The following is a 15,407-nucleotide window of genomic DNA, read 5'->3' as shown; positions in this document are numbered from 1 at the left end:
GCTGCTGATATTATGTGTCCTAAGAATGTGACACTCTCTAGTTAGAATTCGCATTTCTTGAACTTGGCGTACAGTTCCTTTTCTCTAAGCGTCTGGAGGGTGAGACAAAGATGCTCTTTGTGGTTTTCCTCATTTGATGAATATACGAGAATATCATCGATGAATACCACAACAAACTTGTCAAGAAATGGTTTGAACACCCTGTTCATGAGATCCATGAATGCTGCCGGAGCATTTGTTAATCTGAACGGCATTACCATGAACTCATAATATCCATACCTTGTTCTGAAGGCTGTCTTCGGAATATCGTCTGTTTTGACCTTTAGTTGGTGGTAACCTGACCTTAAGTCGAGTTTGGAAAAGACTGTAGCTCATTTGAGTTCGTCAAACAGATCATCTATTCTTAGAAGTGGGTACTTATTCTTGATTGTGATCTTATTCATTTCCCTGTAATCAATACACAATCTCATACTTCCGTCCTTTTTATTTACAAATAGGACAGGAGCTCCCCATAGAGATGCGCTTGGTCGGATTTGCTTCTTATCCAACAATTCTTGTAGTTGTTCTTTGAGTTCTTTCAACTTTGCTGAAGCCATTCGGTATGGCGCTTTTGAGAATGATGTAGCATTGGGGACTAAATTAATCTCAAATTCCACTTCGTGGTCGGGGATTGTGCCAGGGAGTTCTTCAGGAAAGACATCCGGAAACTCTTGTACCACCGGAATATCTTCTAGTGCAAGTATGGTTTCTTCCTTTACCTCGCTTAACATAGCTAGGCAAACTTCTTCTCCACTTTTCATGGCTTTCCAAGTCTGGGAAGCAGATAGTAAGGATTCTTGTTTCTCGACTTTTTCATAGTAAACGATTTCTTCTTGATTTGGAGCCCTTAGTTTGACGTTCTTTAAGCGGCAATCTACAATTGTGCGATTCTTTGATAGACAATTCATTCCCAGAATGGCGTCGAACTCCACCATGTTTAGTTGAATCAATTCAGCTTGAAATAGGTGCTCATTGATACAGATCTTACAATCTCTCTGCACCTTATGTGTTTCAATTGTCTTACTAGTAGGAGTTGCTACCCTAAGGGGTTCGACAAGTATCTCAGGTATAAGCCTTAATTTCTTAGTGAACCTCTTAGATATAAACAAATGAGTGGTACCAAAATCAAACAATACATAAGCTGGCATTTTATTTACTAGAATGGTACCTGCCACGACATCGTTTGAGTCATCTGCCTCTTTCTGAGTTATTGCAAACACACAAGCGTTAGTCTTATTTTCCTTTGGCTTGCTGAGGGTAGTATCAGTATTTGACCATGCCCCTTTCTTAGGCTCGGGACAATCAGCAATTCGATGTCCCAACTTTCCACAATTGAAGCATGCACCAGTCTTCCTTTGGCATTCCCCAGAATGGCGGTTATTGCAGATGGGGCACATCTTGGTCTCTTGGTAGGTTGGACTTGACGAAGCGCCTTTGAATGACCCACTGGACTGATTTGGTCTTTTGAATGGATGTTTCCCTTGAAAAGATTGTCCAGAAGGAGGTTGCTTATTCTTGTTCTCATCCTCTCGGCGCTTGATGTCTGTCTCGGCTCTTATTGCTGTGCCCATTAGATCAGCAAAGCTCGTGGGTTGGTAAACTGCTAAAGCTGACTAGATACGGCAATTCAGACCACGCCTGAACCGATGCATTTTCAAGGTTTCATCAGCCATGATAGTGGGTGCATAGGTTCCCAGGGAGTTGAACTTTGAAGTATACTCCACCACAAGACATATCTAAAGTTTGAGTGAAATTTTCGAATTCACTCAACTTCTGTAATCTCACTTCAGCAGGGTAATACTGTTTCAGGAATACCTCTCAAAACTGTTGCCATATGATTGGTCCATCTGCTGTCAAAGCTGGTGAGACTGTCTCCCACCGTTTGGCTGATTTTTCTTCTAAGAATGGTGTCACCACATCCACCTTGAACTCGTTAGGAATCTCGAGTAGGCGGAGTTGGGTCTCGATATTTTTTATCCAATTTTGGGCAATTACGGGGTCTGGGTCTCCTTTGAATGTTTGAGTTCAATTCTTTCGTAGAGACTCATAGTGGTACTTGACCCCGTGTGCTGGAGGTCCTGGTGGTGGCGGATTGCCATTGGCGTTTGTGTTACCCAACCCTTATATGGTAGTGGCCACAATAGTTGCTATGGCCATTAAGTCAACTTGACTTAGGTCCAATCCTGGTGGTGGTGATGGCGGAGGTAGGTTCCCTTCATTGTCGGTTTTATTATGGTTGTTGTTGCGATTTCCGTAGCGTGGGTTGCGGTTGTTTCGTACCGGTCTTCCGTCCATGTCCTACAAGGGTACAAGCTTCTAAGATATTTGTTTGCCCACATATATATGAGTTAATCATGAACTGAAATCGACTATTGATAAAACCAAAGAAATTTTTTATTGATTCAAACGAAAATGGAAGCAATACAAATCCAAGTTTTAGGAAGCACAAAAGGAGAAAAGATTCATGAGAAAGCAAATGGATTATAAATCCTTATTACAACTAGTCACGATACTAAATCCTCAATCATCTAAAATCACGTCATCTCCTACTGCTTCGTCTTCCATTGGTTCTTCTATTGGTTCCATCTCAGGTTCCAAGTCGATAAGGGCATCCTGAAGTTGTTGAACTTAATTTTGTAAGTGTTCGTTATGCATAGTCAGATGCTGCACCAAATCTTGCAGTTCTTGAATGACCAATGCATCTTGCTGATGTCGTTGGACTGCTATAAAAAAGGTTTGTTCCAAGAGAGCCTAGAGATGAGCTTTCTGTTCCTCTAACTCGTGCTTTTCTTCTTGTAGAGTTTCTAAAGTTGCAATCAGTTTCCCGTTGTCTTTCTGTTCTAGTGCAAGAGATGCTCGGAGGTCCTTAATGATGGTATCCTCATCAGGGACGAGTATAACACTCATGCGAGCCGTGGTTCGAATGCGAGGCATAGAAGAATTTGAAGTCATTTCTTGAAATAAAAACAAGTGGAAAGGCTTAGAAAATTAGAATAAGATGGATGGCAACATTAACGAATAGTCTAAAGTATTTCGAGAAATTTTCCAAGAGTAGAAAGTTCGGAAAATTTATAGGGAATTCAAGCTTCAAAAGCATTCAGCACGCATAGTAACGAAGTTGGAATATGTTATTCATGTGTTAGATTATGAAGATCGGGTCAAAATAGGTAAGAACCCGAGTGTTCCGCGCTATGGCGGTCAAATTTTACCGCACTAGCGCCCCAAATGCTGCTCAAGGTCACAATTCTCCAGAACCATCCGTGCTAGGGAGGTCAAACTTTACCGCCCCAGAGCCTCTTGCGCTGACTAAAATTTCAGATTCCAGAACACTTCGCGCTAGGGCGGTCAAATTATACCGCCCCAGCGCCCCTTGCACTGTCCGAAGTCTAATAAGAGTCCTAAGTTACCAATATCATTATGATATGCACGTCGGGAAGGTCCTAGCCGGATTATGAACCTGACGGCTCTGATACCACTAAAATGTCACACCCCGAAACCGGGACGTGCCATCGGCATCGTTTAACAATTTAAATTCGTATAACAACAAGCCACGTAGTACATCAAATAGCCAAAAGCCAGTCTATTACATAAATCAATAATCGTCTTTACAATGCGATTACAACGAAATGCGGAAGCGTAGAACACGATTATACAACTAAAAGATAGAATGACAAGACTGATCTTGTATTGGTTTGACTTCATCACCAACCCCAAAAGTATTCTTGTTCTTTATCTTCGATTTGTTCCTCGTTCTTATCTGGGGTGGGAATGTAAAGGGTGAGTATTTTAGAAATACTCAATAAATGGGGGTCGATCGGGCATAACAATTATCAAGGTTATAATTATACGAATACATTATCATAATTCCAATCATAAGCATGTTGAATCCAATACGAACAAAATACAAACATAGCACTGAAAATCATCTCATTTCCATGGTTTACTGATCAGTTCCCTATATGTTACTCCTCTAAGGCGCGAGACCAAAAGAACGATTATTATATCTCACCGCATGAGGGCCTTAAACAAAACATGTCAAATATCGAAATTTCCTTGCCATATCTAATTCGAATCCTTACAGTGCACTTAAAATATTTCAAATATGCTTTCAAATATTAAAACTAATATCCAACAACAAATTGTTCAAGAATGTTCATAACAAATAGGAACGAATATATCATGCCGATCGAATTTCAAGAAACATACATTATGTATTTTTAAGAAAATGTAGACATACTTACAAAGAACAAGTATGTCTATATATATATCGAGTAGTACACTTATGAAATGCAAGTGTACGTAAAAGTATAGCAAAAACCCACTTACTTGATGATAATCTTCAAAGATTTGAGGGAAAGACAACTAAAATTCAGACACGAAAGCTGCTGGACTGCGTCGAACCGGACAAGAATTCGGATGTTGTGGTGCTTCAAAAACGGACAAGAATGAGTTGCTGAAATATTGCTGGAAGGTGTGATTTCTCCTACCATTTGGCCATTATTTATAGGCTCATGGATAGGAGGTGAAAAAGGTCTCATTCAACCATTTTTATGGCCTTCTTAATGGCCTTAAACACCATTAATATGTTATGACTCTTCAAATTTCTCTTTGAATTCATGGCTTGAATGTGTTTTTAATTCATGACTTTGTGTGAATTCTTTGGGGCTTCACAAAACCTACTCAAAAATTGGATAATTATAAAATTTTGAACAGGAGTCTATAACTTCATTTCCATTCGATTTATTTTAAATTCATTAATTAATGAAAAAAATGAAATTAAACAAAAAACATCCAAAAAAATTTAAGATATAATTAATAAATCAAACAAAAAGAAAAATAGAGAAATCAAACAAAAAGAATTATTTTTAAATATTTTTTTTAAAAAAAAGAATGTAGATTTTATTATTCTTCTATTTATTTTAAATTCTATTAAAATATAGTTTTTTTAAAAATAGAGTATAAACTCCATTTCAAAAAAATATGATTAAGTTTCATTTTTTTCAATTTATTTTAGAAGTCATTAATAGTCGAGAAAAAACAAATGATAAAAAATGTATTTATTATTATCATTTTAAATTTCATAAAAGATATAGTTTTTTTAAAAAAATTAATATAAATTTTATTTCAAAAATAGAAGCTAAAATTCATTTTTCTTCAATTTATTTTCGAATCTATTAATTAATATATGGAAAAAAACAAAGAAACGTGTATTAATTATTATTATTTACATTATTCATGGATACTAATTTACACAAATTAAAAATACAATTGGCATAAAAACTTATATTAGACTGTTTTGCAGGCCAATTTTGTGAAATATGTCTCCTATCCGACCCGAATCGTGAAAAAAAAATTGTTTTTCACTCTCTAAATGAATGGGACAACCCGTCTCAGAGATATATATTCATCAAACCGTCTCGCAGAAGACTTACTCAAAAATTGGTGAACAATGAAATTTTGAGCAAGAGTGTAAATTTCATTTTTCTTCGATTTATTTTAAAATCAGTAACATTAATTAATGAAAAATGTCGACTCGTCTTAGATATATATATACACACGATAGCGTCTTATAGAAAACATACTCAGAAAGTGGAGAACTATAAAATTTTGAACAAAAGTGTAAACTTTATTTTGATTTATTTTAAAATTTATTAATTAATGATAAAATAGAAATCAAACAAAGGGATATCAAAAAAAATAAAGATAAAGTTCACAAAAAAAACCAAAAAAAAAGATAAATAAACTAAAAATAATTATTTTTACAATAAGGATATAGTTTTTTTAAAAAAAATGGAATGTAAATTTCATTATTCTTCTATCTATCTTGAATTTCAATAAAGATAGAGTTTTTTTTAAAAAAAATAGAACATAAATTTCATTCCAATAAACTGTGACTAAATTTTATTTTTTTTCAATATATTTTAGAATTCACTAATAGATGAGAAAAACAAACAAAAAAAACATGTATTTATTAATATTTTTTTAAAAAAATTCATTAAAAATATATATATTATTTTTTAAAAATAAAGTGTAAATTTTATTCCAAAAATAGAAGATAAATTTAAATTTCATTATGAAAAATGGTAGTTTAATTTCATTTTATTCAATTAGTTTAGATTCCACTAATTAATAGATGAAAAAACAACAAAGTAACATGTATTTATAAATATTATTTAATGACGAAAAGATATACATATAAATTAACAATTCAAAATCAAATATATATATATATATATATAAGAAGAATACTTTTATCTCTATGATTTATTGGGGGTCATATATCTATTATCTATTAGAGCATCCGCATTCGTTGGGTGTTTAAACACCCACCAACTCATCAAAAAGCATGGGGTCCATTGCCACATAATCATTATAACAACATATCTCTTTTAACCACATTCCTTTTAACATTCAAACTCATTATTTATGGGTCACACTGCCACATATTCTTTATAACAATATATCTCTTTTACCCACATTCTTTTAAACATTCAAATTCATTAATTAAATATTTAAAATAATAAATAAAAAATAAAATATATACAATGGTTTACAAATAAAAATTAAAAAAATTACAAATTTATTTTTTTGTAAAAAAACCTGAAAGTCAAAATTTAAAAACAAAATTTGAAAGTTTTTTTTTAAAAAAAACCGAAATTCGAAATTTGAAAACAAAATTAAAATAATTCAAAACACGTGAGGCCCGTGTGTAAGCAAATCAGCGACGATTTTTAAAAAGCAGTCGCTAATAGCGACGGTTTGTTCAAAACCGTCGCTAATTATCCAATTTTTTTAAAAAAAAACTGACACAGGGGCGTTCATATGCGTTCATACATATGAACGCCCCACACCCTCTCTCATGTGAGTGGGCGTTATAACGCCCGCTCACATCGGAGATGGGTGTTAAAGGGTGTTGTGCCCTTACTACTACAAATATATATATATATATATATGTATATATATATAGTCAAATAAAGGCTGCTTCCACTTCATTTGACCAGGTTTAATTATTTATGCTGCCTTTGTTGAATAATTTCTTCCTTTTCCGGGTGTCTAATTTATTTAATTGCATTAAAAAAAACATCAATCAATTGTTTTTAATTCAGTTCTGTTTTGATTTGTTATTTTCTGACTCGACGCTGATATGACATGTATATTGTTCTGATGTGAAGGTAGTCAGCACTTTGAACGTAATATGTATGTATCTCGTCGCCGGCGAGAGTTGTTTTATTAACTGAAATTAATCGATGCTATGGAAATCTTTTATATGATTTATTACATAGAATGTATCTCATGCATCCCACATAACATGAATTACCATGTTTTCATGCCTTGTTAAGAATAAAAGCCTCCAAGACTTGAATAGTATTGACAGCATCAGCCATGATGTTTTCTGGCTTTATGGGTACATCCTCGCTTGCCTTGACAAATTCACATCCCCATTTCAATGAAGTCCCATTATCACCCTTGGGAGACAGAACAATTGTGATCTTGAATTCCTTGAAAAATTTCATGAAATCGCCATCTACGATTCTCTTCACGTATATCTTCTTCTCTTCATCTACCAGTTCAACCTTGTCCTTTGAGGATGAAATAGGATGCCCTGCACAAACAGAAAAAAATTCAGCCCATCGAGTAAACAGCTGGAGCCGCTCGTTTCTAAGTTGTTAACATCAATCAAGAACATACATATATACATATACATATATGTACATATACATATACATATATATATATATACCTGGTTTAAACTTGACATTATAAACTGTTCCGGCATGCACACCGTCGCCTTCAAGCACTTCAAAGCTGTCGAATTTATGCGGGAAAGCTTCGGGCAAAACCGTGGTGGCGTTTTTCATACAGTCCCACACCTTTTCTATATGACACTTCAGCTCAAGATCAACTTCAAGGTGCTGAGGGGATGCCATTGCTGTTGCAGAAAGCTGAAAGAAGATAGAAGAATATGTGGTGTGTGATATTTAAAACAATAAAAGTAAATATCATCTGATGGCATTTATATGTAGGGATTCTTTCCTGGTCGACTTTTCTAAGTATGAGGTTTGACCGGAGATAATTAATATGGTGAAATCTCACGAGTGCCCTTTGGCGTTTTATGCAGATGGAGTCCATGTTAATTTCAAATTTCAAAATTTTCATATATCGTTATAGATTTGTACTCAGGTTTGTCTGATCATTTATAATGAGTTCGTAATTATTTATTTAATAAATTTAAAATATATTAATTAAATAATAAATTAATAGTGGTGACTATTTTGTAAAAGATTCTCATTGAATAATATAGAGTAGTCTAGATTTATTAACAGTTAAAATTAAATAATGTTTATTTAAATTTATATATTTATGTATGTATATAAAATACATTATGAAAAGTTGACTATGCATTATATTTTCAAGAAAAAATACCACATGAGAATTTTAAATAATAATATAAAGAATCTTGATAAAGTTAAAATTCTAGAAGAATTGAGATATTGTATTTATATATGTTATAGATATTGATAATAATCATAACAAAATATAACAATATAAATATCAAGAAAATCAAGCCAAACTATTCTCTCTGTACATTTTGGAAGATAAAAATCAGCTACCACCCATCAAAGAATCTCACGGCCGAGTTCCTCCACTCCACCACTATGCGCCACCGCCGAGCCATCGCGAAGCTGCTGCACCGTCGCCGGATTTTTGAAATTATGGCGATTAACTCAAGACGCAAATTTCATTTAGATCTTTAGTGCAATCTATATGAGGAATCAGATTTGTGATCGTGGACCTGATTAGACGATTGAAAAGGAGGAAGATTTCTTCATATGGGTTTTTTCAAGAAGAGTTATCTTCATTTAAAATCCTTAATAGATGAAGCCAACATTATATATATGAAGGTAAACTGTTCTAAAACATCCTATAAATGTTTAAATCATACACCCAAGGATCATTTTGAAAGTTAAAACAAAAAATTTTAAACTTCCGCTAATCTTTGGGTGCGAGAAAACGGTATATCAACGGTGATATTAGAGTTAGGTTTCTCAATTGTATGATTTTCTATTGTTTATTTTTTGAATTATGTTGAGAAATTTATTTCTAACAGCATAAGAAAATCTTTCAGAAATTGCAGTGCCTGAGGGCAGCGCTACGTAGCACAGGCAGTACACTGCCTGCATAGTTTTAAAATAAAAAAATTGTTTTCGCATGGGCAACGTACTGTCTGCGTGAATGGCAGGTGCCCATCTCGAGTTGATCGGGCAGCGGGCAGGCGGGCAACCGAGCGGGGTGCCAATCTCGAGAATTTCTGCCTTTTCCATAAGTTATTTTTTAATAGGGCCCAAGAGGTGACTTTCTGAATTATTTTCAAAAAATTTGGGCAAAATTGTTATTTTATGAAAAAATGGAATAAATTTTTGATAAAATTATAGTTTTTCTTATAAAATAAATAATTAACAATTAGATTATTAATTATTTATGGTAAAAGTGTTTTACAAAAAATGTAGTTATTAATGATTTAATTGAAGTTAAGTGTTTCTTTAACTTATTATTTTATTTTTAATTATGACTGTTAGTTATAAATTTACAAGATACATAATTTGTTGATATTATGATTTTAATATAATATTTGATATTATATAGTAAAAATATGATCAAGATACATAACCGACTTGTTAGGTGTATGTTAGGATATTTTACATGTTATAATTAATTATTTTGTTGAAACATTTCATGTTCATAATATTTATTTTGATGATCCACAAAACTTATTATTTTGTTTCTAATAATTTTACTTAAGTGCGCAGAAACTGGAACTGATCAGGATTCGAACTGATCAGTTATCGAGCCAAAAAAATGAAGCTATCGAGATGCAAATTGAAAGCGTCAACTGATCGCCCAAACTGAACCAGTTCAACTGATTGTCCAGCTGATAGGCAGTTCAGCAGAAGACCTTCAGAAGCTCTGCCAGCTGATGAAGAGCTCAACTGATGAGGAGTCCAGCTGACCAGTTCAACTGAAGCAGTGAAATCAGTTCAGCCGACGAGCCAACTGATTTCACCGAATAAGTTCAAGATCAGTTCAACTGAACAGTTCAGAACATCATTTAGGAATCAATCAGTTTGCAGAACACGACAAGCTTATTCAATGGAATCCAGTTGTGTGTAGTGAGGAAAAGTTTTGTCCATTCAAAGGACAATAATAGATGTTGCAGCAGTGCTTAAAGTCAAAATGTTCCAGAATGACTGTCGGAAAGTACAAGACAAATATCGAGGAACAGATTCAAACTGCAACATTCATATTTGATGAGTCTTGGTGTAAGGTCTCATTGCCTCTATAAACACCAGACCAAGACCATCAACAACAACAAAAAAGTGTGTGTAGATTAAAAGGGAAAAAAGGCATGTCAACTGCTTAGTATAGAAGCAAAATTCTCATTGTGTGAGAACACTTTCATGTTGTATTCATAGTTCAGTTCTCTCTCACACACACACAATCACTCACATATACAGAGAATTGAGCGTACTGATAAGTTGAGTGAGTCTTGCACAAAGACGTTAAACTTGTGTATGTAGTCTTTGACACATAGACGTTAAACAATTGTTGGCTGGAAGGTGATGCCTTCAGCCTAGACTAGGAGTTCAGTTAGGCAGTGGTATAAATCCTATGTTGAGTGAGTTTGTACGAAGTGTTGTATAAATGAAAGTCTTCTAATAGAACCTACCCGAGATGGTAGAAGAGGTGAGGTAGGAGCAGTTGAAGTCTCCGAACATCCATAAACATATCTTATGTTATTAACTGCTTAACTATTGTTTTAGAACTGATTTGATCAGTTCGATCAGTTATCAGTTCAGTTCTCACCATAACTGAACTGATATATGTAATAAATGATCCTCCTTATATCAGTTAATCAGTTTACACTAGTTAAAAGCTTTAAACTGATTAGATTTCTTAACGAAGAATTATTTCGAATATTTTTCTTTTGGTTTAAAACCAAACTCAATCTAGTTCATCGGTGTTTACATTCTTAGAACATGAGCTATTGCAGCTCATTGAGAATATTGTGTTTGAAGCACCTTCAAAGGTGCACAAACTGATCCATCATATTTGATAATTATTTAAAAGTGAATCTGGTTTATAACTCGTTCTCATCCCTGAAATTTGTATTCTAATGTGTCATGGAAATTTAATGTAAATATTAAATTTATTTGGAGATCGAGATCTGAAGATAGTGGGCCTAGATCCTCAAAATTTTTGAAGATCCAAAACATGTAAAATATTGGAAGGTAATGTAATGTTGCATTTTCATTCCTGCATTTACTTGGATTTCTGGACTTGGATTAATATTTGGCTCTTATAAATCAATTAACTCTCGGTTATCTATCATCTTTTATTATTTATAATGCATGTGATATGTTAAAAATAATCAATATATGTATTATTATTAATATAATAACAAGAGTTGCATGAATCTGGCCAACATTCAAATAAACATGGCATGAGATTTTAAAATTTTTAATAAGATAAATTTTCAAAATTAAAATATCTAATTTTTATAAGATCCAAATTTTATATCTAGTCTATTAAAAGAAATTTTTTTAAAAAAATTAATATTTCATTATCATCCATTAACGGTGGTTGTATGATAAACGTTACTCGCGGTTAGTATCTGGCTCATATTATTGGGGAAGCCTAGATGCTGGAAAGTTGTGACTTTCACTGACATACTTGATGTGAACTACGTTGAACTCTCATGACTTCGGCTTATATTATTCAGGATCTCATGGCGATTGTCCAATAAAGTTCAACAATGATTGGTTGGGCTCGACACATGACGATAAATGGCATCATATTATTGGGCTCTCATCAAACGTGAGGTAAAATATGTAAGGGATGTAAGAGGTTGCAATTAGAATCTACCTTTTGGAAATTATGATTGTTTGATATGATTTGGGATTATAATTTAGTAATTGAACCTTGTGCACTTATTAAGGAAATTGGATTTTCCGTTTTCATTAGATGATGGTGAAAATGTCAAAATAATGGGATATCATTCATAAAAACAAAAGGCCATATTCTATGCCCTATAAAATATTTTAAATTAGTTAGTAACATTTTTTATGTTTAAATTTCAGTATATTTACGATATCGTCGTGAAATCTTCTATCTGTTATACTCGATCAAGATAAGTTGATCGGACCAAATTACAAATACTGACTGAGAAATTTAAAATTGTTTTAAACTCTGAGAAAATAGCATATGTGCTCAACAGGGTGCCTCCAAAAGAGGCTGCTGCCAATGCCCCTACTGAGGAATTGGTTAAGCTTGACAAATTGTGAGACCATGACTTGCAAATAGGAATTACATGCTAGCTTCTTTGTCAAACGATTTGCGGAGGTGGTTTGAGGAAGCTGTAAATGTTGTTGACGTTTACGATCACCTACAAGAGTTGTACGGTGCACGAAGACGTCCATTAAGAAATGCTACTTTCAAGGAGCTCGTGACATTACACCTGCGAGAAGGGGTCTCGGTCCATGAGCATGGTATGAAGATGATTGTGTTCATCGAGAAGCTAGTGGGCCTGGAAGGGAAGGGAAAGAAACATTATGCTCATTCCAAGAAACATAAACCCACCATGAAGCAAACTCCAAACACTTTTAAAGGGCCCACAAAGCCCGACAAGATAGAATATGTTTGCTTCCACTCCAAGAAGCCTGGACATTGGAAGCGCAACTACAAGGAATATCTAGTACAGAAGAGTTCTGGAAATGTTATGTTTTATATTGAAGTAAATATCTCAACTAATTCAATTTCTTGGGTATTAGATAATGGATTTTATTATCATCTATGCAATGATTTTCAGGTGATGACAAGAAGTAGAAGGCTAAGGGATAGTGAGTGTTGGAACTTTTCAAGTTCGCAATCTTAATTTTGATGTTAACAAAACTTGTTATTTTGTTTTACTAATTTTTTACTTTAGTGTGCAGAAGTTAGGATTAGTTACGAGCTGTTTACATCGCAAACTGAAGATCCAACTGATCGCACAAACTGAATCAGGCGAACTGATACGTCAAATGAGTAGTTCAGCTGATTGTCCAGTTGATACGTGGCCAGCAGGAGAATCTCAGAAGCCCGGCCAGCCGAAAGAGTGTTCAACTGATTAAGAGACCCAGCCGATCATTTCAATTGAACGAGAGTGAAATCAGTTCAACTGACGAGTCAACTGATTTCTCCAACCCAATTGAATATCAGTTCAGCTGACTAGTTCGGAGCGTCAGTTAAGAATATTTTAGTTAAAGATGAAGACAAACTCATTCAGTGGATTTCAGCTATACACAAAGGTACAAAGCACTTTTCCAGTCAAAGGACAATAAAGAACGTTGCGTCAGAGCATTAAAGTCAAACGTTTCAGAAGGGCAGTCAAAAAATCGAGACACAGATTCCAAGGAACGATTTCAAGATGCAACAGATACAATAATTGAGTCTCAATGTACGATCAGTTTCCCGCCTATCTAAAGACGAGATCAGTGAAGACGAAAGACAGAGAACAGAAAGAGACACAAGAGCAACAATGCAAACATCAGTGAGAGTGTGGAAAAAAAAAGGGGACGCTTATTGCATATCAGCTTTCAGAAGCAATCAACCCAGAGGGAAGTATTCTCAGACAAATCAGCTTAGTTTAGAAGCTTATTTCCCTCAGTATGTGAGAACATCCTTATTCAGTTCTCACACACGAACACACTCACCACCACCCAAATACAGTCTTGCATAAAGACGATAAACTTGTGTATGTAGTCTTTCTGACATAGACGTTAAAGAAGTGTTGGCTGAAAGGTGCTGCCTTCAGTCTAGATTAGGAGTTCAGTTAGGAAGTTGGTAAGTCCTAAGCTGGGTGGGTTTGTACAAGTAGTTGTATGATTCAAAGTCTTCTATTGGATCCTACCCGAGGTGGTAGAAGGTGTGACATAGGAGCAGTTGAAGTCTCCGAACATCCATAAACATATATTGTGTATTTAACTGATTAACTGATGTTTTCAAACTGACTTGATCAGTTAGAGCATCCGTCAGTTCAGTTCTTGCCATAACTGAACTGATATATGCGACAACTGATCCCTAGCATTTCAGTTATTCCGTTTACATTAGTTAAAATATTTTCTAATTTAACAGTCTTCTTCACGAAGGATTACTTCGAGTTTCTTCCGCTTGGTTTTTTTTAACCAAACTCGGTTTAATTCATCGGTGTTAACATTCTTAGAACACGAGCTATTGCAGCTTATTGGAGAATATTGTGTTTGAAATACCTTCAAAGACACCAGCACACGATCCTTCAGTGAAACCTTCCTAATGATGGGCAATGAAACAACGGTTGCTACGTAGGTCATATGAGATATTTACTTATTATCATACAATAAATCTAAGTTATTTTTTATATATCTTTTATATGTTCCTGACTTAGTTAAAAATATTTTTTTCTATTTCTATGCTTGATAAAGATGAATTTTCTTGTTTATTTGCTAAATGTTTGCAATATTTACAAGAATGAATATTTAATTGGAACAAACGAATTATAAAATGGTCTCTATAACATAAAAAAATAAAAAAAAATATTTCAATTAACGACGTCCAAGTGAATACGATTTTAACAACAAATAAAAGAAAACAAGATAATCTAAATAATGCACACTTGTGGCACAATAAGCTATGACATATTTCCCAAAGAAGAATACACAAATTAGTGGGAGAGAATTTCGAACTAAAGTGGAGAAAAAATTAGAAAAAAGTATTAAAACACTTTGATTTGATCGATGTGGAGAATACTTAAGTATTGAATTTCAATACAACCTTAAATAAAATGAGATTCTCTCACAGTGGACACCACCTGCCACACCCAGCTTAATGGTGTGCCACAACATCGTAATTATACATTGATGGACATGGTTCGATCTATGATGAGATTCACTGAATTGCCAAAATCTTTTTGAGGATTTGTGTTTGAGACTGTGGAAGTGTTGTTGAACCAAATTCATATAAAGGCAGTTGATAAAACTCCATATGAGATGTTGATGGAAAAACCTCCCAGATATTATTTCTTAAGAATATGAGGATGCCCTGCTTATGTGAACCTAGAAATGAAAGAAAAATTGGATAGTAGAGCCAATTTGTGATGTTGAATATTATTTCTATGATCCCAATGGAAAAAATATGTTTGTTTCAAGGAATTTCATCTTGTTGGAGAATGAGTTTATGATAGATAGAAAATGTGAGATGATAGAACTCGATGAGATACGAGAAACTTCCACCCTTGAAATAGTATAACTCACACCCAACTGCTAGTTGAAGGGATACAAGCTCTTAAGAGATTCGAT

At 34.1% G+C, this 15,407-nt stretch overlaps 1 protein-coding gene across 1 annotated transcript; it reads right to left on the bottom strand.

Annotated features, from left to right (window-relative positions):
• Positions 1–7,222: 7,222 nt before the first annotated feature.
• On the bottom strand, positions 7,223–8,047 carry LOC142520830 (MLP-like protein 423). The gene is made up of 2 exons (XM_075623983.1): positions 7,781–8,047; positions 7,223–7,642 (listed from the first exon to the last, which is right to left on the bottom strand). The coding sequence occupies exons 1-2, from the start codon at positions 7,965–7,967 to the stop codon at positions 7,365–7,367; spliced, it is 465 nt and encodes a 154-aa protein (XP_075480098.1). The 5' UTR covers positions 7,968–8,047; the 3' UTR covers positions 7,223–7,364.
• Between the last annotated feature and the right edge of the window lie 7,360 nt (positions 8,048–15,407).

This window comes from Primulina tabacum, chromosome 12, assembly GCF_025594145.1.
Source record: "Primulina tabacum isolate GXHZ01 chromosome 12, ASM2559414v2, whole genome shotgun sequence".
NCBI lineage: Eukaryota > Viridiplantae > Streptophyta > Magnoliopsida > Lamiales > Gesneriaceae > Primulina > Primulina tabacum.
The sequence above is the reverse complement of the archived record's forward strand: the minus strand, read 5'-3'. Positions and strand labels throughout refer to the sequence as shown.